The sequence below is a fragment of the Camelina sativa genome, chromosome 14 (genome assembly GCF_000633955.1).
Source record: "Camelina sativa cultivar DH55 chromosome 14, Cs, whole genome shotgun sequence".
In the NCBI taxonomy this organism is placed as follows: domain Eukaryota; kingdom Viridiplantae; phylum Streptophyta; class Magnoliopsida; order Brassicales; family Brassicaceae; genus Camelina; species Camelina sativa.
In genome coordinates this window covers 26,048,940-26,074,152 of record NC_025698.1, presented here as the reverse complement: position 1 = coordinate 26,074,152, position 25,213 = coordinate 26,048,940, and the positions used below count along the sequence as shown (strand labels likewise).

Sequence of the window (25,213 nt, the reverse complement as noted above, 5' to 3'; positions counted from 1 at the left end):
TCTCAAATTCGGCATTGATAACCAAAACGCCCAGGCTTAATGTGGATATTCCTCCGCCCATATGCTATTAGACATTGCTCTGTCAAGTCGACAATACATAATATGATCATGTATCTTACCTCTCCATGAGAAGAAATTACCAGAGTGTCTTAGGTCGTATAAGTTGCACTCCATCATGAAGGAGCGTATATCTACAAAGGTGCCTTCAAGCCTCTTCGAGCCCCCTTTTTTTCTGAGGCATCAATGATGTCGTTAAAATCTCTTGTCATGAACCAACCAGACTCTCTGGTAAGTCCAAGCACAGTAAGTTCTGTCCACACCGCTTTTCTTTTAGTTTGGTCTGGTTTCCCGTACACAAAGGTTGAGAAGAAAGTTTTTCCCTCTACTGTAATATGTGAGTCAATGTAATCTTTGCAGGAGGATAAGATGGTAACCTCCATATGTTGCTTCCATAGGAGAGGAAGACCTCCTCTCCCTTGGCTGTGAGGAGTGAATAAGGAGTGGGAAAGGTAATTCATCCATTCAAGCGAAGAAAGAACACTCTCATCTTTATTTTTGGTCTCCATGAGGAACAAGATACCAGGTGAGATAATGGAGCCTATCTCACACAACAGCCGGTCTGTTGTCGGATTCTCCAACCCACAACAGTTTCGGCTCATTACTTTAAAAAAAAAAGGATTTGGTGGATTTTCAAAATCCATATTTTTTTTAGTTATGGCCAGTATTATGGTACTCAAAAGCGGAGAAGGTTTTACATTTTGTTGCGTGTCTTTTCCTTTGCCAGCATGTTTTCGATTGGAGCTAGCTAAGTTCCGCTTTTATGTGCTCCATTTCTTTGAGTTTGAGTTTTCTTTGGAAATCCGAAGTCTCCTCTAACACACCATCACAGTCTCACTGGACTTTCATCAAAAGAATCTTCTTCCGCCGAAGTTCTTTGATCTGCCTCTCGAGTACCCTCACCGGTCTTGCCTCAAGAGTCATGTTGGGCTGAAGATCTTCAGAAATCTTAGCCAACCACTCGTCATCCTTGTGAAGACACTTCCTCAGCATCAACACATGGAAGACTTTGTGGAACGAATACATAACCTCATGCAACTTTAGCCTGTATGCAACCGGTCCCACCCGCTCCACAATCCTGAAAGGACCCATGTACCTCAAACTCAACTTAGTCTCTGTCAATGACCTGTTCGGATCCTGCAACATGGCCATCTTGAGGTACACTCTGTCTTCCACCTGAAACTCAATGACCTTTCTCCTCTGATCAGCATAACTCTTCTCCCGATCCTAAGCCTCCCTCCTGTTCAGCTTGAGCACCCGAATCTTCTCCGAGGTCTCCTGAACAAAACTCACATCCAATATGCTCCTCTCCCCCACCTGAGTCCAACATAAAGGTGTGCGACATGGTCTCCCATACAATGCCTCATAAGAAGCCATACCAATACTCGCCTGATAACTATTATTTTATGCAAACTCTACCAGGTTCAGATGATCAGCCCAGTGACCACCCCAATCCAGCACACACATTCTCAACAAATCCTCCATAGTCTGAATTGTCCTCTCTGACTGCTCATCTGTCTGAGGATGGTATGATGTACTCATATGCACCTTAGTGCCCAACTCTGTCTGAAATGCCCTTCAGAATGCTGAAGTGAAAATTGGAATCCCTTTTTGACACTATGATCATTGGCACACCATGTAACCTCACAATCTCCCTCACATACTTCTTAGCCAAGACTGTTGTCCCATCAGTCTTCTTAATGTTCAGAAAATATGCAGACTTGGTTAGACGATCCACAATCACCCAGATGGCATCCATAGTTCCGTGACACAGGCAATTGAACAACGAAGTCCATCGTGATCATATCTCATTTCCACTCTAGAATGGGTAAACTCTGTAACAGGCCTCCAGGCACCTGATGCTTAGCCTTCCCTAGCTGGCAAGTATCACACCTCGAAACCCAACTACCGACATCCCTCTTCATCCCTACCTAGTGATAATACTGCTTGAGGTCACGATACATCTTGGTCGCTCCAGGATGAACAAATAAGTTGCTCGAATGAGCCTCTCTCAGAATCTCCTGCCTCAGGCCCTCATCCTTGGGGACACACAAACCCAACCATGCACCAAGATAGTCCCATTAGCAGAGACCTGATACTCTGAACCCTCAACCTTAGAGGCATTCACCAGCCCCTCATCACTCTCCTGAGCTTACTGCACTCTACTCAGAAGGTCTGCTTTGTCAACTGCCTCCAGTCCCAATGGCTCTTGTGAAATCGCACATAACCTCAAGTTACTAATCTCATTCACCAAAGACTCCATATCCTGCTCCTGAGCAAAAGCCGCACGTTTCCTGCTCAGAGCATTTGCTACCAAGTTAGCTTTACCGGGGTGGTAAGCTATATCTAGATCATAATCTGCCACCAACTCCATCCACCGCCTCTGTCTCAAATTCAGCTCAGGCTGAATGAAGATATACTTCAGGCTCTTATGATTTGTGTACACCTGTACCTTTCCCCCATAAAGATAAGATCTCCAAATCTTCAGAGCAAAAACCACATCTGCCATCTCCAAGTCATGGGTAGGGTAGTTGTCATAATGCATCCGCAACTGCCGTAAAGCATAGGAAATAACCTGCCTCTCCTGCATCAGCACACACTCCAAACAAATTCTGGAAGCATCAGTATACACCACATATGGCTTATCCTGCTCCGGCAAGACCAATACTGGTGTACTCGTCAATATCTGCTTCAGGCTCTCAAAAGCCGACCACACAAAGGAAACATCCTTCCCTGTCAGCTTAGTCGTCGGCTGTTCCATACTCGCAAAACCCCGCACAAACGTCCTGTAGTACCCTGCCAACCCAAGAAAACCCCTGATCTTTATGGCGTTCTACGGTCTTAGCCAATCCCTAATGGCCTGAATCTTCTCTGGATCCAAAGAAAATCCTGCTGCAAAAACAACATAACCCAAGAAACCCATCTCCCTCTGCCAGAAACTGCACTTGCTCAGCTTAGCGAAAAGCTTCGGCTCCTGCAGCTTCTTCAGAACTGCTCTCAGATGGATCACATGCTCCTCAAGACTCTTGGAATACACCAGGATGTCATCGATGAAGATGATGATAAACTCATCCAGAAACTCTTGGAATATGTTGTTCATTAACCTCATAAACGCAGCTGGCGCGTTAGTCAACCCAAACGGCATCACCACAAACTCATAATGTCTATACCTCGTCCTAAATGCTGTCTTCTTCACATCGCCTCATCTATCGGAATCTGATGAAAACCCGACGCTAGATCTATCTTAGAGAACCAAGTAGTACCTCTCAACTACAACAACTCATCGATTCTGGGAAGAGGGTACTTATTCTTCACAGTGACCCGGTTCAGACCCATCTAGTTAATACACAAGCAGAAACTCCGGTCCTTCTTCTTAACGAATAACACCAGCGCTCCCCACGGTGATACACTGGGACGAATGAATCCCTTGTTCAATAGATCCTCCAACTGCTTCTTCAGCTTTGCCATCTATGCTGGAGTCATCCTGTAAGGTGCCTTAGACAATGGCGTAGTCCCTAGTTCCAACTCAATCGTGAAGGGATAAGACCGAGATAGTGGTAACCCCTACAACGAGTAAAAAACATCCTCAAACTCACCAACCACAGGGATCTCATCCACACCAACCTGTCCTACAGACTCCGACATCAATATTATGGCTAAATATGCCTCCTGACCCTTCCTGATCATTTTCTCTGCCTGCACAGCTGAGATAACCAGACTCCCCGAGGTTGGCCTCACTCCCTCATAAAACCAACTCTTCGCCCCAGGCCTCTCAAACACAACTCTACCCCAATGGCAATCCAGATGTACTCTATATCGATGCAACCAATCCATGCCCAGTATCACGTCATACAACTCCACTAGACTGATAACCAGATCTGCCGGCATCGACTCTTCAGCCACCTATATATCTACGTCTCTAGCCCATCCATAGACCGGGATAATGCCGCCTCCAACAACCTTAACAGTCCTGAACCGCTCTCTGGGATCTCCATAAATGTTGCCCCTCTCGGCACACTCTAGGGTAATGAAGCAATGAGTAACTCCGGAGTCGAATAACACATGAGATGGAAAACCTCCCACCAATAAGGTCCCTACACAAACCTTATGCACTAAGAAACCTAACATTCATCACATAGAAACATAAAATCCAAAAATGACAGAAACCACAAAGACAAGTTTAGAAATTATACTCGTGATCGCGTTAGCACTGGTTCCTCCTATCTCCACTGTCGTGTACACACGCGGTGCCACTGGAAAATGCAACATTGTCTGTCCTGCCTGCTGTAGTCATGTTGGCACTGCCGCCACAGCCATCAGATGTAGCTTACGACACGACGATCTGAGATGCACCGCCTCTCTGCAGTGGTAACACACTCGTCATTGGCGGTGCTGGATGGTTGCTCCTTTGTGGATAACTCGCCACCCTGTGCTCCAAACTCCCACACCCAAAGCATCTGATACTAGGATTATTGTGTGTCTATCCTAGGAGGTTCAATTAACCTTATGTAGTTGTAGTACTTAAGTAGTCAATCCAATTGGGATGATGCTAGTCACTCAAGATGCAATCAAGATTTCACAAGTCAAGCCAATTCAAAGAGAGTGTTTTTATTTAACAATCCTAGAATGATCAGAATGCAAAACGAAAATGTCTTCTAGAACTAGAAACGGGAATGTATGACAAGAAGCGAAAATGAATGAAAATAGAAACGAGTCTAAGCATGAACTAAACAACAAGAATCGAAACAGTCTCAGGAATGCAATAAAAATCAGAAGAAAGAAGTCCTAAGGATGGGGGTAATTGATGTTGGTGGAGTATCCTAGTCTACAGAGTGTTTAACATGCCATAAATAATTATCCCTAAACAATGAACATCACTTCTTAGCTAATCCAATCTCTTGACAGAGGCTACTCAAACTCAACCACTTCTAAACCTAGCTCTCGCTAGAGAAACATGATCAAGCATGGCATGAAAAACAAGTTCATTCACGTCAACAAACATCCTAGACAACTAATCTCTTAGGCTAGGAACGTAAGTCTCTGGCACTAGTTGGTCTGACATTTCATCAAACACCTTTTGGGTGTGGAAATATCTAAGACCTAGTTCCAATTGATCAGAGAGAAACTAGTATTTCTAACTCTAGTCCAGAAGGGATCATACAAATTAAAGCTTAAACACCCTACATCCTAAGATCCTCAACCTAATCTATCGCATCCTCAAGAACTACCACACTACTCAGATCCGAAAATCATCATCAAGGATGCAAACCCAGAAAATATTGAAACAAGCATTCTTAGATAGGTAAAAATGAGATGAACAACTTGTAAAAGAAATCAAATGCAAATACTCAATAAACTCCAAGATGTCGGATTACAAAGTCTGAGAACGTATATGGTGGCTAGGTAAAACCTTAAGGAAAAACAATACGAGATTAAAGATGTCTTCAGCCAAGACTTAACAAAATGTATTTATAGTAAAAACATGTAAATCCCTAAAACTTAAAACGACAAGGTGAAGAGTCGGTTTGGGAATCTCCTAGAGCGTGTAAGACGGAACGTCTTCCTGACATGTGCGAATGAGTCGGTGTGCATCCAGTGGCTCGAATCAGATGGCTCGAGTGAGGTCGACTGGGTGGAGTGGAGGGGTGTTAGCTCGAACCAAAGTGGTGTTGGCTCGATCCAGAGTGGTTTTGGCTCGAGCTAGGTGTATACGCATCCACTAAAACGACGATAACTCTTGAACCACACCTCTGATTGGCTTGAAATAAACGGTGTTGGAAAGATGACTCAATCCCCTACAACTTTGGTGAAGACGTCGAAAGCTAAATCCCACTCGACTGGAACGGCTCGAACGGGGTGGCTCGTTCGAGCGGATGAGACTGGCTCGAGAGAGGGGCTCGATCGGGGTTGTGAAATTGGCTCGAGAGACGGTTCTGGGAGTGTTGTACAGCGGATGGGTCGAGTGATGCGTTCCCAAATGTCTCCTAGATACCTGAAATATTCCGAAATGCACAATGTATGCAAGGATGATGCAAGAACTACCTAGACATGCAAAGTGTATAGAAAAGACTAGAAAATGATGCAAACCAATGAGTTATCCTAGCTAAATGCATGATAAATATATGATAGGGAGAGACAAAATATAGACATATCAACTCCCCCAAACTTAGTCTTTGCTTGCCCTCAAGCAAACGATCAACAACAAAGTATGGAAGAGAGGTGTTAAGATGGGGTCTCAGAACCTAAAACATGCTGAATAGAGTAGTTAAAATCAAGGTCCTTGTTCTTAGTTCTATAGTGCATGGTGAAGGGACTTTATTTAAAAACTTTGTTGAAACGATTCTGATCTTTAATCTACACATGCAATCCTATCAATCATTTCCTTTAACATTCATTAACAGAGAACCGTGAATCAAGCTAAACAATGTCATCGAACTCATTTGGCTAGGGTGAAAGGTCAAGGACGAAGTGGTTTTATCAATACAGAATAAGGTTCTCTCACGAAAAGGAGTTGAGCTTAAAAGAAGGCTAAAGGTTGAAACCAACTGATACATACAAGAGCAGTGCCCTATCTACCCAAAGGTCCACAAGAAAACTCAGCCCTAGCATTCTAACCCAGAAGTTGGTCCTATCTCTACCCTTCATCAGCAACATCATCTCAAACTCTTTACACTTAGTCTTAGAAGGAGTCCATTTCTTTTCATTCTGCCTGAATCCATACCCAATACCCAAAATCGAGTTCTCACCTAGTCCTACTAGTCCGGATAACGCGAACTAGAACTACACAGGATCCTACTCTTGTCGGTTAGAACCCAACACTTTCTAACAAGCTCAATACGGAAAAGGTCTGACACTCAAAAATACAATTGGCTTGAAAGAACGGTTGGTTAAGGGTGTGGGGAACTGTTCCAAAAATGGGAATCAATTACTTGGATTGACAAGGGTGGTAAAAATGTGAAAGACAATCCAAGTATGTATATTGTATCCATGAGTTCAACTTCAATGCATAACAAGATAATTGCAAGTCAGGATTAGGTTCAGATAGATAGGGAATGACGTCAATTCAAAACATGCTTTAATCAAGACTAGAATGCAATTTCGAAAATTTAAAACCTGTTTCAGTCTTACATTTCAAGTTCAATCAACAAGCATCAAAGAACTAATAACAATGACCTTGATTCTATCCTATTGAATTCAGCATGCAACCAAGGTTACAATCATCATCAACTCCTATGCTAAATGCAACAACCCTGTATGAATAACACTAGACTCAATCCTAATATGCAAGTGCAAACTATATGAACACTCTGTTTTTGTGAAAGTTTTCGATTTTTTTTCATTTTTTTTTTTGGTTTTTCTATGCAAAAATAGATGGATGCAAACTCAAACATGATATGATGAAAAAATTGAAATAAGAATCACAAAACACAACATCAGATACATTATCTCAAACCCTCCCCCAAACTTAAATTATACAGTCTCCTGTGTAAGAAAATTTTGCAGGAGGATTTAAGAATCACAACAGAAGCAATGCATAAATGAAATGGTATATACAAAGGGAAGGTAGGAGTACCTCAGTAGTAGAAGAAGGAGTCGGTGCTCGCCCAAGGAGGAGCGTGATACTGACTTTGTACCTCGCCTTGTTTTGGATCCGCAGGAGTGACCTCAACTGCTTGAGTGAGTTCGCCGAACAGGTGGTGTGAAACAAACTAAGATATGCCAACCGGTTGAGTCAAAAAACGGCGTCTCGAGTCGAAGGGAGGTTTGGTCGAGTTGTGCAACTTCGAGTGATCTCTCGTCGGTCGAGTGGAAACTGGTCGAGTTGTGTCGTGTGTGAGTGGCTTGAGCGAGAACTATGGGGGTGGCTCAAGCATGACAGCGTAGTGGTTTGATGGTAGCAGATGGAGACGGCTCGAGTGAATAAGTCCGGACAAGGTCGAGTGGGCGTTGTTGACTTTAGTGAAGCAGGTGGCGACGAGAACACGTTGATCGAGTGGAGCAGTGGTCGGCTCGATTGAGGGAGTTCGGATGTGGCTCGAGAGAGGCAGTTGGACTGTGTCAGCGTGAGTGGCTCGAGAGAGTGGGTTCGGCGGTTGTTGAGTCGTCTGGTTGAGAACGCACGGCGGTGGTTAAACTCTCTAGGTCGAGTCGAAGCGCCTTCTTTTGACTGATACTTTCACTTTTCCTTTTCTGATGCTAATACTCCTTTCTGCAGAATCCTGAACACCAGAAAACTAAAAACAAAAATTAAAAACACAAAGATCCTAAATAATATTTACAGTGATACCTTTGGGACTTCCTCCCAAGTGAGCTTGTTTAAAGTCCCTAGCTTGACTTTTCAGCTTTTTATGCCTTTTGGGGTTCATTGAGGAGCACGGAAGACTCCTCTGGTCGGACTTGATCAGCTAAATATTTTTTTGACTCTCTGACCATTTACAGTGAATTCACTACCATCCTTGTTCAGAAGAGTTATGGCTCCGAATGGTAGACTTTTCTTAACTTCAAAAGGTCTAGACCACCTAGACTTAAGCTTTCCACGAAATAACTTAAGTTTGGAGTTGAAAAGCAGAACCTGATCTCCCGCCTTGATCTCCTTGACAACAATTTTCTAATCATGAAAATTCTTGGTTCTCTCTTTGTAAATCTTTGAGCTCTCATAAGCATCAAGTCTGATTTCTTCCAATTCTTGTAGGTCGAGAGTCCTCTTGGCCTGAGCTGTATCAATATCCAAGTTCAGCAACTTGATAGCCCAGAGCGCCTTGTACTTAACCTCAACAGGGAGGTGACATGCTTTACCATAGACCAACTGAAATGGTGTTCTGCCTATTGGCGTCTTGAACGCTGTTCTGTACGCCTGGAGAGTCTCGTCCAGCTTGACAGACCAATCTTTCTTCGAAACCCCAACAATTCTTGACAAGATCCCCTTGATTTGCTTATTCGAAACTTCAACATGTCCGCTAGTCTGAGGGTGATACACAGTAAATACCTTGTGCTAGACCCCATACTTTCTCAGCATACTCTCAAACACCTTGTTGACGAAGTGAGTTCCACCATCACTGATCACCGCTCTGGGTATCCCATACCTTGGAAAAATTATACTTTTGAACAGCTTCAGAACAACTTTGTGATCATTGGTAGGACTGGCAATGGCTTCGACCCACTTAGACACATAATCAACTGCCACTAGAATATAGACATTGCCATTTGATGGGGGGGTTGAAAGGACCCATGAAGTCTATACCCCAAACATCAAATATCTCTACTTCCATGATCGGATTTTAGGGCATCTCGTTCCTCCTTGTGATGTTGCCCATCCTCTGACAAGCATCACACTTGGTGGTGAAACTGTGATCGTCCTTGAACAAGGTTGGCCACCAGAGACCCGCTTGAAGAACCTTCTGAGCTGTCTTGAATGTGGCGAAGTGACCTCAATAGGTGGAACCGTGACAGTGTTCAAGCACTCCTTGCACTTCCCCTTCTGCTATGAATCTTCTGAGCAGACCATCAGAACCACTTTTGTACAGATAGGGCTCATCCCAGAAGTAGTGGTTGACCTCCCTGAAAAACTTTTTCTTCCTGTAGGGATCCATGTCATCAGGAACTTCTCCACAAACCATGTAATTCACGACATCTGCATACCATGGTGCAGTCTCAGAAGTGATCGCCATGCATCTGATTCTAAGGTTGTTTAATTCTGTGTCATGCATCTGCTCACAAACCTAGGCGACCAGAATTTGTTCCTCAGGCATTGAATCATCTATGGGAACAACATCTTCAATCCTCATTCTTGACAGATGGTCCGCAACACCATTTTCTATGCCTTTCTTGTAAACAATCTCCATGTCAAACTCCTGAAGAATCAGAATCCATCTCAAAAGTCTTGGTTTGGTATCCTTCTTCAGGTAGATGTGTTTCAGAGCAGCACTATCGGTATACACTATGACCTTCGAACCCACAAGATAACTCTTGAATTTTTTGAATGCAAACACAACTGCTAGGAGTTCCTTCTCTGTGGTAGCGTACCTTCCTTGAGTCTCGTCCAAGGTGCGACTTGCGTAGTAGATGACATGAAGCTTCCTGTCAATTCGCTGTCCTAGAACTGCTCGAACCGCGAAGTCTGAAGCATCACACATAATCTCAAACGGATGATCCCAATTCGGAGCTTGTACTATGGGTGCCGAAACCAAGGCCTCCTTGATCTTTTTGAAAGCTTCTAGACATGCTGCAACGAATTCGAACTCAACCTCCTTGCACATCAACCTTGTTAATGGTCTTGCAATTTTTGAGAAGTCCTTGATGAATCTTCTGTAAAATCCAGCATGTCCCAGAAAACTTTTGATGTCCTTCACTGTCTTTGGCGGTTGAAGCTGAACCATGACCTCAATCTTAGCTTTGTCAACCTCAATTCCTTTCTCAGAAATCTTGTTTCCTAGAACGATCCCTTCTTCAACCATGAAGTGGCACTTCTCCCAGTTCAGCACCAGGTTCATCTCCTCACATCGCGTCAATACCCTGCACAGATTTAACAAACATGAGGTGAAAGTGGAACCGTATACAGAGAAGTTGTCCATAAACACTTCCACTGACTCCTCAATATAATCTGAGAAAATTGATGTCATGCACTTTTGAAAGGTGGGAGGAGCATTGCATAAACCAAATGGCATACGTCTGTAGGCAAAAGTGCCATAAGGATAAGTAAAGGTTGTCTTTTCCTGATCATTTGGGTGGATAGGGATTTGGAAGAATCCACTATACCCATCAAGGAAACAGTAGTAGGGATGACTAGCTAATCTTTCCAACATTTGATCAATAAAAGGTAGAGGAAAATGATCCTTCCTAGATACAGCATTCAACTTCCTATAATCAATGCACATCCTATGTCCTGTGATGGTCCTAGTTGGGATTAACTCATTTTTTTCGTTTTTGATTACAGTTATTCCTCCCTTATTAGGTACACAATGCACTGGAGATACCCAAGTACTATCAGAGATAGGATAGATAACTCCAACATCAAGCAGTTTTAGGATTTCTTTCTTCACTACGTCTTTCAGATTAGGGTTTAATCTTCTTTGGGGTTCAATACTAGCATAAGATTCATTTTCAAGATTGATCTTATGCATGCAAATACTAGGTGAGATTCCATTGATATCATCTAAGGAATAACCTATAGCCTTTCTATACTTCTTAAGCTCAGTCACTAGCATCCCCAATTCATCATCACTCAACCTAGAATTCACTATGACTGGATATGTCGAATTGGTTCCCAGAAAAACGTACCTGAGTTCAGAAGGGAGAGTTTTTAGTTCTACCTTTGGAGCTTTCAGTTCTGACCAGTCATCAGCGTGGGAGTCAAGAGCGGTCACGGTCGAGTGGAAGGGGTACAGATTGAGCGGTGGCTTGATCGAGTGGGAGATTTTACGTTCTGAACTCTCTGTCTCAATTACACATACCTCCTCTGCGTCAGATAGCTGTTCGAACTCCTCTTGTCCATCTGTTTCTCTGTGGGAGTCTAGCAGATTCTTGTAACAAGTGGTCTCTTCATGCAGGAACCCTTCTTTCCCATCCTTGGTTAAAACAGTTTTGAGATGATCCTCCTCAGCTAATTCCTCCAACAACTCATCTGCCAACTGATCCATCTCTTCAATGTAGAAGATTTGTCCTCCTAGTGTTGGCTTCTTCAAAGTATCCTTGATGTCAAACTTCATGATGAAGTCGTCGCCCAGATTGAGATCAATCTTGCCATTTCTGACATCAATGATAGCTCCAGCAGTCGCCAGGAACGGTCTTCCTAAGATCAGAGGATCTTTCGGTTCTTCATCCATCTCCAGAACCACGAAGTCGGTTGGCACTTCCACGTCTCTAATCCTGACAGATAAGTCTTCTAGAATACCATGTGGAATTTTAATGTTTTATCTGCAAGGATGAGGGAGATGTCACAACCCTTAAACCTTGTACAACCCAATCTCTTGGCCACAGAGAGTGGCATCAGATTAACTGAAGCGCCAAGATCACATAGACACCTATCAAAAGACATAGGTCCAATGGAGCAAGGTAGAGTGAATGATCCAGGATCTTTGAGCTTCTTCGGTACAACCTTCTTCTGGATGATTGCACTGCACTCAAGACTTTGTACCACCATGCCTTTAACTTCTTTTGATCTCTCCATCACTAAATCCTTGAGGAATTTCTGGTAGTGAGGGACAAGTGCGAATGCATCCAACAATGGCATCCTCAACTCAATCTCCTTGACTTGTTTTTTGAACAAGGCTTTGTACTTCTCAGTAAGCTGCTTCTTAAACCTCATTGGAAATGGTAGAGGAGGCTTGTATGGTGGAGGGATGAATCTCAGAGGTTTGTCATTAGAAACAACCTGTTCCTTAACAGCTTCAGGTTCGGACTGCTTCACTGGTTCAACCAGATCCTTGACTGCTTCAACTGGGTTCTCCATCAGAGCTTCATCCCGAACAAAACCTTCCCCATCTAATTCCTCACTGTTTGTAGTGACGTCTGGAACTCCCTGCCTGGGAGGCAATGTTTTCCCACTTCTCAGCGTAATTGCGTTTGCAAACTCCTTGGGGTTCTGAACAGCCTTCCCTGGAAATTGGCCAGGCTTTGGTGCAGAAGTAGAAGCAGATTGGCCTTCCATATACCTTATCTTCGAATTCAAAGCTTCAAATTTAACGTTCAGATCATTGTAGGAACATTCCATCCTCTGACTAAGATCAGCAAACTTCTTAGCAGTATCCATAGAACCGCTTGCTTGACCCTGAAGAAGTTGTTGCATCATTTGCTTCATTTCTTGATCTGGGGCTGGAGTAGGCTGAACTGGTTGAGGGCGGAATCCTGGCGATGGTCCTGAGGGAGCTTGGTAACCTTGCTGGAATTGTTGTTTGGGAACGAATCCCGGATTGTAAGGCACAAAAGATTTGTGTTGACCTTGTTGTTGTTGTTGAGGCGGGTACACCTGATCTTGTGGATTGGCAACATGGTTACTTCGATAAGACAAATTGGGGTTTGCCTTGTATTGGTTGTAACCTTTGTTGTACCCTCCCCGATTCTGGACATAGCTGATCTCCGCAGTCTGCTCACCCTCCCCATCTGGAACTTGGAAAGAGTCATCCTTAGATACGAAGTGGACACTCCTCTGCTGGCTTAGCAAGATACGGTCAAGCTTCTCATTGACATTCTTGAGGTCCTTCTTGTATTTCTCCTTGGACCCAGCGTCGCCGCGAACTGTGCGGTCATAGTCCTCATTGTAGCTGCCATCAGACTGGGCGAGATTCTCAACCAGTTGTCATCCTTCATCAACGTCTTTGTTCAGGGAGTTACCGTTAGAAGCAGTGTCAAGCAGCATGCGAATTTTGGGAAGTACACCATGGTATATAGTGCTTAGCAGTGACTCGTTGCTGAAACCATGGTGTGGACACTGGCTGTGGTAACCCTTGAAACGCTCCCACGCTTCACAGAATGATTCTGAGCTCTTCTGAGTAAAGCTAGAAATGTCATTTCTGAGACGTGCTGTTCTGGAGTTGGAGAAGAACTTGGCCAAAAATGCTTTCTTGCAACCATCCCAAGTGGTGATTGATCCCTTGGGAAGATTTTTCTCCCATTGATGAACTTTGTCTCCCAGGGAAAATGGGAAGAGGCGCAACTTGTAACCATCCTCACTCACGCCGTTGATCTTGGTGAGACTGCACAGACGGTCAAACTCGTCCAAATGGTCTAGTGGATCCTCCATAGGCAACCCATGAAACTTGTTTCCCTGGATCATGGAGATCAGACTGCCTTTTATTTTGAAGTTGTTGTTCTCCACGGCCAGAGGGACGATACTAGCACGCTGAGTATGAGTATTCGGTGCATCCCCAGCACCAATGTTTTGTGGTCTCAGATTTGGTTCATTCTGTTGTTCCATATTGACTGGTGCGGGATGATCATTGAGTTGACGAGCTTGTCATGGTTGTTGTAACCGATTGATGTTGTCGATAAAAAGAAGGAGATTCTGATGCCCTCTTGATCTGGTGTGCATGGAAGGTTGCAATCAACAGGTTCCTGAGATGCAAAACAAACAAGCAGAACTTAGAATGATAAGTGTAACAGAACTTAATCTTGCAAAACTTGAAATCTTAAATGTAGCAAAATGAATCCCAAACGGCAACGACGCCAAATTGATACTAAGATTTTTGTGTGTCTATCCTAGCAGGTTCAATTAACCTTATGTAGTTGTAGTACTTAAGGTATCAATCAATTGGGATGATGCTACTCACTCAAGATGCAATAAAGATTTCACAAATTAAGCCAATTCAAAGAGAGTGTTTTTATCTAACAATCCTAGAATGATCAGAATGCAAAACGGAAATGTCTTCTAGAACTAGAAACGGGAATGTATGACAAGAAGCGAAAATGAATGAAAACAGAAACGAGTCTAAGCATGAACTAAACAACAAGAATCGAAACAGTCTCAGGAATGCAATAAAAATCAGAAAGAAAAAAGTCCTAAGGATGGGGGTAATTGATGTCGGTGGAGTATCCTAGTCTATAGTGTGTTTAACATGCCACAAGCAACTATCCCTAAACCATGAACATCACTTCTTAGCTAATCCAATCTCTTGACAGAAGCTACTCAAACTCAACCATTTCCAAACCTAGATCTCGCTAGAGAAACATGATCAAGCATGGCATGAAAAACAAGTTCATTCACGTCAACAAACATCCTAGACAACTAATCTCTTAGGCTAGGAACGTAAGTCTCAGGCACTAGTTGGTCAGACATTTCATCAAACACCTTTTGGGTGTGGAAATGTGTAAGACCTAGTGATATGATTGTGGCCAGCAAGGAGACAAAAGCTGCAGAGAAACCGGAGATCGTGGGAAGGATCACTCGTTCAAGAGCTAAGGAGTTGGCCAAGGAATCTCATTCACTCATAGCTGACGGGTCATTCAATCTACCGAGGATCCAAGTCTTCAACATATCCACCCTGGAGACTTCACCCGGTAATGATAACTAGATAACTTAGGTGTGAAGTTTGTACTCCCATAGCTGAGTTTTGTCCCAATGGGTTTTCTCGGTATGGTTTTTAATGAGGCAAATGGATCACTACGTCGAGTTATCTAGAAGTCATTACCAATGGGGAATAATGTGTACTAATATAAGTGACTTCTGTACTACTACAGATCACCTAGACGCTTCGTTGTTTTCTTATTTCCTTTACACGCCTTGTTGTTTTATTTTGAACTTCCTGTTGTTTGGAGTGTTGAACCCTAGGGTTGATTATAAAACCCAAAAGCGACGCCTCCTTGTTGGGTAGCGAAGAAGTTTTATGTAACAAGTATTGTTGAATCTTTCTTCTCTCAATCCGAACTCGTGAATGCGTTCATGATTCTGAGTTTCTAAACACTTTGCGATTAAGAAACTCTTCACTTTATTTCGAATACATATAACCATCTCACACTTCTCACCATCGAATCATTGCTTTTCTCTCTCGAACATCACCTGTCGTCACTCGCAATCCACTTGTGCATCATCACCATCAATTCACGTCACCACTTACCTGTCATCAGCCTCCATCAGAGTTTCATCCTAGGGAGTTCGTATTATGTGGTATTAGAGCCAACTCTGTGCCAAAGGCTGAGCGATTCTAAAACCCTAATCTCGTTTTGTGTTGTTTTGATTTTGTTCATTTGTTTAATTCTTTGTTGTGTTAGTCTCTGCTGTTTTAGCTTTCGTTGTGAGTCTTGTTTAGTTTTAGGATTTGTTTTTTTTGTTGTTCGTTTATGTCTAGATTACGAGTCTTAGAGTTTATTTTGTTCTTTCACTCAAGGAACGTTTTACTTCGAGTTTTCTTCTTTATTTTGCAGGTACAATGGAGCTTTCTCCAGAAGCTATGGAAGCTTTGAACCAAGCCATGGCTAAGCAAATAACAGAAGCAAACAAGACAATGTCTACTCAGTTCCAGCAACAGATGGAGCAGCTCAGTAACAAGTTTGAGAAGCAGATCAAAGATATAGCTCAAGCAACTAGCGCTTCAGATCAGAGTTCTTCAGAACCGCCTAGTCCTAATGAGGCTCTCCGCTTAGCTAAAGGAAAGGCACACGTGGGAGCTTCTTCCAAACATACACGGATCAGAACAGCTAAGTCACCTACTGGGGGAAGAGAGACTTGTTTCAATCAGAGAAGAAACACTCAAAGCACAGAAAGAGAGCATCGAAGAACTGGTAGAGATCCTACACGCCCACGACGAGCTGAACAAGTAGCTGGGCATCGAATATACTTTGATACAGATAGAGAGTATTCAGAAGAAGAGGAAGCCTCAGATCATAGCCAAGAGACAATGAGGAGAAACAGAAACAGAGATCACGGCAGGGATTATGATCCTTTGAGGCAGCAGCTGAATCATCTCAAGATTCAGTATCCTTCGTTCCATGGTACCAATGATCCAGAGACTTATCTAGACTGGGAAAGGAAGATGGAGTCGAACTTTCAAGTTCAAGGTACCTATGAGTTGAACAAGGTGAAGATAGCCATATCTGAATTCAATGGCTATGCTTTGTTGTGGTGGGAGCAGTTGGGACTCACTAGACATCGACAGAGAGAGCCTGCTATCACTACATGGGAACAGTTAGTCACGCAGATGAGAAAGAAGTTTGTGCCTACACACTACCAGAGAGAGATTCTTAACAAGCTGAGGCGTCTCACTCAAGGCACTAAGTCTGTAAGAGACTACTATCAGGAGCTGGAAACGCTTATGATCAGGGCTGATCTGAGAGAAAGTGAAGACATGGTTATGTCTAGGTTTCTTGGAGGTTTGAACAGAGAGATTCAAGACAAGATAGAGCTGCAGAACTATGAAGATGTGCAAGAAATGGTACATAAGGCAGAGCTAATTGAATCACAGATCAAGAGAAAGGGAGTGAGGTCAACGTTTACGCCTAACATTCCCAAGCCAAGAGAGTTCAGTAAACCCGCCTTCACCAAGGACAGCAAACCCGCGACAGCCACAGTCAAAGAGGAAGTTAAGATCGATTTCAAGCCCAAGAGTAGCACCTCTACAAGTCATATCAGGTGTTTCAAATGCCAAGGGATGGGGCATTATTCCAGAGACTGTCCTAACAAGAAGATGTTTCTTCTTCAAGAAGGAGGAGAGATTGTGCCTGTAGACAGTTCAGAGAGTGAACCAGAGTCTGATTTAGGTGAAGAAGGTGAACCAGCAGTCATGGGAGAGATGTTAGTAGCACGCAGAGCTTTAAGTGTTCAGACTCATCCAGATGATCGAGGGCAGCGTGAGAATCTCTTCCACACCCGGTGTATGGTTCAAGACAAGGTCTGCACCTTGATCGTTGATGGTGGTAGCTGTACTAATGCTGCTAGTGAAGAGATGGTACATAAGCTTAATCTCAAGACCACTTCACATCCAAGACCTTATCAGCTACAGTGGTTGAATAACAAAGGAGCTTTAACAGTTTCGCAGCAAGTGGTAGTGAAACTCACAATTGGGAAGTATGAAGATGAGCTGCTTTGTGATGTGATTCCGATGAAGTCCAGTCATATTCTTTTGGGAAGACCATGGCAGTTTGACAGAAGAGTGTTTCATGATGGCTACACCAACAGGCAGTCATTTGAGTTCAAAGGACGCAAGGTCACTCTTCTACCACTTACACCCAGCGAGATCTACAAGGATCAGCTTCACATGAACCGCAAGGATACAGAGAAAGTGTCTCACAGCCTGTACATCAATCACAGCGAGTTCAATAAGCTATTTGACCCAGAGATGACCACATTCATGTTTGTCTACAAAGAGACACTCGCTAGTACCAAGCCAGCAGAAGAGCTTCCACGCGAGATGATAGAGATTATAGAGGAGTACAAGGATGTATTTCCAGAAGAGATACCTCCAGGCTTGCCTCCAATACGTGGGATAGAGCATCAGATCGATTTGGTACCAGGTTCAGCTCTACCGAACAGACCAGCTTACAGAACCAATCCTGTAGAGACTAAAGAGCTGCAGAAACAAGTAGAAGAGTTGATGAACAAGGGACACATCAGAGAGAGCCTCAGTCCATGCGCAGTACCAGTCTTGCTCGTACCAAAGAAAGATGGTTCATGGAGGATGTGTGTTGACTGCAGAGCTATTAACAATATCACAGTGAAGTACAGACATCCGATCCCGAGATTAGATGACATGCTGGACGAGCTATGTGGGTCAACAGTCTTCTCAAAGATCGATTTGAAGAGTGGGTATCATCAGATCAGAATGAAGGAAGGAGATGAATGGAAAACAGCTTTCAAGACCAAGCAAGGGCTCTACGAATGGCTAGTCATGCCGTTTGGTCTCACCAATGCTCCTAACACCTTCATGCGTTTAATGAATCATGCTCTCAGACCTTTCATTGGCGTCTTCGTGGTTGTGTACTTTGACGACATCCTCATCTACAGCAAAGGTCTAGAAGAACACTTAGAACACATCCGCCAAGTTCTAAATGTTCTTCGTTCTCAATCCCTCTTTGCTAATTTTTCTAAATGTTCGTTCTGTACTACTGAGGTTGTCTTTCTAGGCTTTGTTGTCAGTGCAGAAGGAGTTAAAGTGGACAATGAGAAGGTCAAGACTATTAAGGAGTGGCCAACACCCAAAAACGTGGCAGAAGTCAGGAGCTTTCATGGACTAGCAGGATTCTACAAGCGATTTGTCCAAGACTCAGTACTATTACAGCGCCACTTACAGAAGTTATCACGAAGGATGTAGGATTCAGATGGGAGGAAGCACAAGAGAAAGCGTTTTCAGCCTTAAAAGAGAAGCTTATCACTGCCCCTATTCTCTTACTTCCTGATTTTATGAAAACTTTTGAGATTGAATGTGATGCCTCCGGAGTGGGTATAGGTGCTGTTTTGATGCAGGATAGGAAGCCAGTAGCTTACTTCAGTGAGAAGCTAGGAGGATCGACGCTAAACTATCCTACATATGACAAGGAGCTGTACGCCTTGGTTCGGGCTCTTCAAACGTGGCAGCATTACCTGTGGCCAAAGGAGTTCGTTATTCATACTGATCATGAGTCCTTGAAGCATCTCAAAGGACAACAGAAGCTCAACAAGAGACATGCCAGATGGATGGAGTTCATAGAGACTTTTCCCTACACGGTTAAATACAAGAAAGGTAAGGATAATGTAGTCGCAGATGCATTATCCAGGAGGTACACTCTCGTTTCTACCTTGTCTTCTAAGCTTGAAGGTTTTGATAAAATAGTAGAACTTTATGAGACTGACATCGATTTTGCTGAGAGCTATGGCAAATGCCATAAGTTTGCTTTTGAAAACTACTATAGGCAGGATGGATATCTATTTTATAAGGATCGATTGTGCATACCAAGAGGATCCATAAGGGAACTGTTGATTAGAGAAGCTCACGGAGGTGGACTAGCTGGACATTTCGGAGTGTCAAAGACTCTACTTGGACTGCAAGAACACTTCTATTGGCCTCAAATGAAGAAAGACGTTGAGAAAGTCTGTTCTAGGTGCCATATCTGCAAAATGGCCAAGGGTAAAGTACAGCCCAACGGCTTGTACACTCCTCTCCCTATCCCTTCTCAACCTTGGACTCATATTTCTATGGATTTTGTTCTTGGCTTACCTCGAACCAGAAATGGTAGAGATTCGATTTTCGTTGTGGTTGACAGGTTTAGCAAAATGGCTCACTTCATTGCCAGTCACAAGACGGATGATGCTGTTATTGTAGCTAACTTGTTTTTCAGGGAAGTAGTACGTCTGCATGGAATACCTCAAGTAATCGTTTCAGACCGAGATACTAAGTTTCTAGGACATTTCTGGAGAACGCTATGGGCTAAACTCGGAACCAAGCTATCATTCTCAACCACATGTCATCCGCAAACAGATGGGCAAACCGAAGTGGTGAACAGGACGCTATCTACACTCCTCATGACCTTAGTGAAAAGCAATCTCAAGTCATGGGAAGAATGTTTACCACACGTAGAGTTCGCATATTATCACGCTAAGCATTCTGCTACTATATTCTCTCCTTTTGAAATTGTTTATGGTTTTAATTCACAATCACCTCTAGACTTGATTCCTTTACCTTTAAGTGTGAAGTGTAGCTTTGATGGCAAAGAAAAGGCTGAACAGGTCAGGAGGATACATGCTAAAGCTAAGGAGAACATAGAGAAAAGAACCAAGCAGTACGAGAAACATGCGAACAAGGGCAGAAAGGAGATCGTTTTCGAAGAAGGAGACTTGGTGTGGATTCATCTACGCAAGGATAGGTTCCCAGAAGAGAGGAAAAGCAAGCTTCTACCACGAGCTGATGGTCCATTTGAAGTCATCAAGAAGATCAACGACAACGCCTACCAGATTGATCTTCAAGGTAAGTATAATATCTCTTCAACATTCAATGCTTCTGACTTGCTTCCTTATTATGCAGATCCCGATTTGAGAACAAATCCTTTTGAAGAGGGGGAGGATGATATGATCGTGGCCAGCAAGGAGACAGAAGCTGCAGAGAAACCGGAGATCGTGGGAAGGATCACTCGTTCAAGAGCTAAGGAGTTGGCCAAGGAAGCTCATTCACTCATAGCTGACGGGTCATTCAATCTACCAAGGATCCAAGTCTTCAACATATCCACCCTGGAGACTTCATCCGGTAATGATAACTAGCTAAATTAGGTGTGAAGTTTGTACTCCCATAGCTGAGTTTTGTTCCAATGGATTTTCTCGGTATGGTTTTTAATGAGGCAAATGGATCACTACGTCGAGTTATCTAGAAGTCATTACCAATGGGGAATAATGTGTACTAATACAAGTGACTTCTGTACTACTACAGATCACCTAGACGCTTCGTTGTTTTCTTATTTCCTTTACACGCCTTGTTGTTTTATTTTGAACTTCCTGTTGTTTGGAGTGTCGAACCCTAGGGTTGATTATAAAACCCAAAAGCGACGCCTCCTTGTTTGGTAGCGAAGAAGTTTTATGTAACAAGTATTGTTGAATCTTTCTTCTCTCAATCTGAACTCGTGAATGCGTTCATGATTCTGAGTTTCTAAACACTTTGTGATTAAGAAACTCTTCACTTTATTTTCGAATCCATATAACCATCTCACACTTCTCACCATCGAATCATTGCTTTTCTCTCTCGAACATCACCTGCCATCACTCGCAATCCACTCATGCATCATCACCATCAATTCACGTCGCCACTTACCTGTCATCAACCTCCATCAGAGTTTCATCCTAGGGAGTTCGTATTACCTAGTTCCAATTGATCAGAGAGAAACTAGTATTTCTAACTCTAGTCCAGAAGGGATCATACAAATTAAAGCTTAAACACCCTACATCCTAAGATCCTCCTCCTAACCTATCCCATCCTCAAAAACTACCACACTACTCAGATCCGAAAATCATCATCAAGGATGCAAACCTAGAAAACATTGAAACAAGCATTCTTAGATAGGTAAAAATGAGATGAACAACTTGTAAAAGAAATCAAATGCAAATACTCAATAAACTCCAAGATGTCGGATTACAAAGTCTGAGAACGTATATGGTGGCTAGGTAAAACCTTAAGGAAAAACAATACAAGATAAAAGATGTCTTCAGCCAAGACTTAACAAAATGTATTTATAGTAAAAGCATGTAAATCCTTAAAACTTAAAACAACAAGGTGAAGAGTCGGTTTGGGAATTTCCTAGAGCGTGTAATACGGAACGTCTTCCTCACATGTGCGAACGAGTCGGTGTGCGTCTAGTGGCTCGACCCAGATGGCTCGAGTGACGCGTGGTAAGGCTGGCTCGAGCGAGGTCGACTGGCTGGAGTCGAGGGGTGTTGGCTCGAACCAGAGTGGTGTTGGCTCGATCCAGAGTGGTTTTGGCTCGAGTTGGGTGTATACACATCCACTAAAATGACGATAACTCTTGAACCACACCTCCGATTGGCTTGAAATAAATAGCGTTGGAAAGATGACTCAATTCTCTACAACGTTTATGGAATCGTCGAAAGCTAAATCCCACTCGAGTGGAACGGCTCGAACGGGGTGGCTCGATCGAGCGAATGAGACTGGCTCGAGAGAGAGGCTCGATCGGGGTTGTGAGATTGGCTCGAGAGACAGTTCTGGGAGTGTTGTGCAGTGGATGGGTCGAGTGATTTGTTCCCGGTGTCTCTTAGATACCTAAAATACTCCGAAATGCACAATGTATGCAAGGATGATGCAAGAACTACCTAGACATGCAAAGTGTATAGAAAGGACTAGAAAATGATGCAAAACAATGAGTTATCCTAGCTAAATGCATGATAAATATATGGTAGGGAGAGACAAAATATAGACATATCAGCATCCTGCACCACTAGACTATGATCTCTGCATAGTGTCAAACTTTTGCTTCTGCCCCTACGCAGGCTTGATGCCCTTGCCTGGAACAGCATGAGACTGAGTCCGCTTCGGCTGCGTCGAAGGACTGACCACCACTACCTGAGACCCCAAGTCATCCTCTATCCCAGCTGTAGTCTCCACTAGTTCTGCTCTCGTAGCATAGCTCCTCACTCTTCACCGAGTCCTCAAATCATCATGCAGAGCCAACAAGAATTTTCGCACCTGAGCTGACTCTGGCTCCAAAGCCCGACCTGCATACCCCACAAGCCAACTGAACTCTGCGTCCAGCTCCCTCACAGTACGGTTACCCTGAATCAGACACAAGAACCGCACCTCCATACGATCAAGTGCCTCCTGCGGAAAATACTCTCCCACAAAGTCCATCCAAGTCATCTCACGCTGCACTCTCTGTGCCGTCACCGACCACCACCAAAACATTGTATCCCCTGAAAGGTAGTGCGCTGCCAAGTCTACCCGATAGTGGTTGGGACACCGGAGCGACTGGAATATATCCGCCATCCGCTCTTTCCACCCATCCGCTGCACTCGGATCTGTGCTTCCTGGGAAAATCCTGCACCCACATGTCGTAGCTGCACTAGCATCTGAACATACTGAGTATCCACTACCTCGGCCCTCGGCTGCACACCCGCCTGCACTCCAGCTACAGGATGCACCTCTGGACCCTGCCCACCAACCACTGGCGGCACTACTGGAACCTGCCCACCATCCACTAACGGCACAACTAGAACCTGCCCACTAGCCACTGGAGGCAACACTGCTGGAAGCCATGCCAACACCTGAGCTAGCAAGCCCGCCAAGACATCCTTGCTACCTGGAGCACCCTTTGCTGCAACCCCCACTCCCGGGGCAACACCGTGGCCGATACCAGCTAGGTCTCCACCCATCTGCCCTACCGATACCACCACCAGCTAGGTCTCCAGACACACTAGGATGAATATGCGATTCTGCCATCTCCTCACTGGCCATGCTCTAGGTCACACTCTCTTTGACCTCGGGAACCTGTCCCAGCCCACAGCCACGTCCACGACCACGCCCACGACCAGCAGCTCCAACACCTCTAACCATCTGTATCACCAAGAACAGAAGGCTAAGCAAACAAAACGATCCTAACTACACAAAGAAACACAAATCATTGTGGAATCACAAATTAGGCTCGAAGAGGATGTTCTAGGACCCCATGCCACAAACAAGCATTCAATCCAACATCCAAAACACAAAGCACACAGCAAACCCGTACCTAGAACCGTATGGGCTCTGATACCAAACTGAAACAACCCGACCCGTTTTTTTTTTTAACCTAATATCTAGTGATTCCATACTCACTAGCAACCTACCCCCAATCAACAGGAACACCAAATAAAAATAAATTAATAACTCCAATAACCAATAACCATAAAACAAATCATAAACCAGCAATTCTAACATCCGTTCTAGACCACTAAGTTCCACTCTAGCATCCTAACAACGACACAGAGCAAACAACCGAGCCACTAGAACATCCTCCTCTTCATAGCCTTGATTCCACGATCACACTTTGCCTTTACCTACACTGCAAACACAAATTGAGATGCATGAGTATTTTATAAACATTCAGTAAGGCAATCCTCCCATCTACTGGGCTATACACACAAGCAATAGAGACATCTCTAACCATCAACCAACAATCAATAACAAAACAACAAACTAGACATCTGCATCGACCGACACCAACCCATGCATCGACCGACACGCACACTGCATCGACCGACGCATGCTCGACATTGCACCAAATCCCTAGTTGCATTGACCGACGCCTCTACATGGCATTGACTGATGCTCATAGGTCAAAACGTGTTGTCCTCGCAATGCATCGACCGACGCACAAAGTGTATCGACCGACGCACATGCCGAGCATCATTTTTCTCCGAAGCTTCTTGTCGGATCTCTATTCCTACACCAACAAAACTTGATCCCAAGCCACAAGAAACCTTCACAAAGATCCAAATAACATTCTAACAGGCCAAACAACACATAAACAAGCAGATCAGAGAAATCTCCAGCTTAGATAAGCCATGGTCATGCACTTACCTTTGCCAAAGAGGAAATCTGACTCTAAAACGAAAGATCTACGCTTCCAGCAAGCTCCTACAACGTTCTTAGCTTCAGATCTCTGCCGGAACAGCCTCCAATCTCTCAAAACTCCCAAGAACACTCAAGAACAGGAAGAACTTCTTTTCTCTCAAAAGCGGCTAAAACTCGGCCACAAAATGACAAACCCTCTTATATAATCGACTCAAGGGTTTCCTAAGCCCAAAACGCAACGTTTAACTTAAACTTGTCAGTTCAAAACCGACCATGCATCGATCGACACACCTTGTGCATCGACCGATGCACCTCCCAAACCGGGATTCCGGTTTGCGGATGCTACAATCCGTTGGCCAGATTTCGTTTTTGGGTCTTGGTGCCTACTAACTTCAAGCTTGATTTTGCAGGAGATTTTGCTAAGGGAGGTCTTCCCCTTCCTCGTTTGGAGGTTGACGCTAGCATTTCCATAATATGATAGTTTTGGTCACAAGACGAGGGTCTGGTCTCTACAAGAGTTTCTTCAGGTAGTTGAAGAGGGGAGATGGCCACCGGGGCGGATAATGACGCAGCCTGGATCAGCCGTGTCTGACATCATGTTTCTAGCTTCCCCATGAATCACCCTTTGTTTTCTAGCTACACTCTCTGTTAGATTTGGAACCGCTAGATACTATATAGTGATGTCCCTAATATCACTCATAACTTGTTAT

At 43.9% G+C, this 25,213-nt stretch overlaps 1 protein-coding gene across 1 annotated transcript; it reads left to right on the top strand.

Moving 5' to 3' along the window:
• Positions 18,015-18,569, top strand: LOC109128791 (RNA-directed DNA polymerase homolog; the record flags this gene model as incomplete). Its single annotated transcript, XM_019235768.1, has 1 exon — positions 18,015-18,569. A coding segment is annotated over exon 1 (492 nt), but the record flags the coding sequence as incomplete, so codon positions are not given.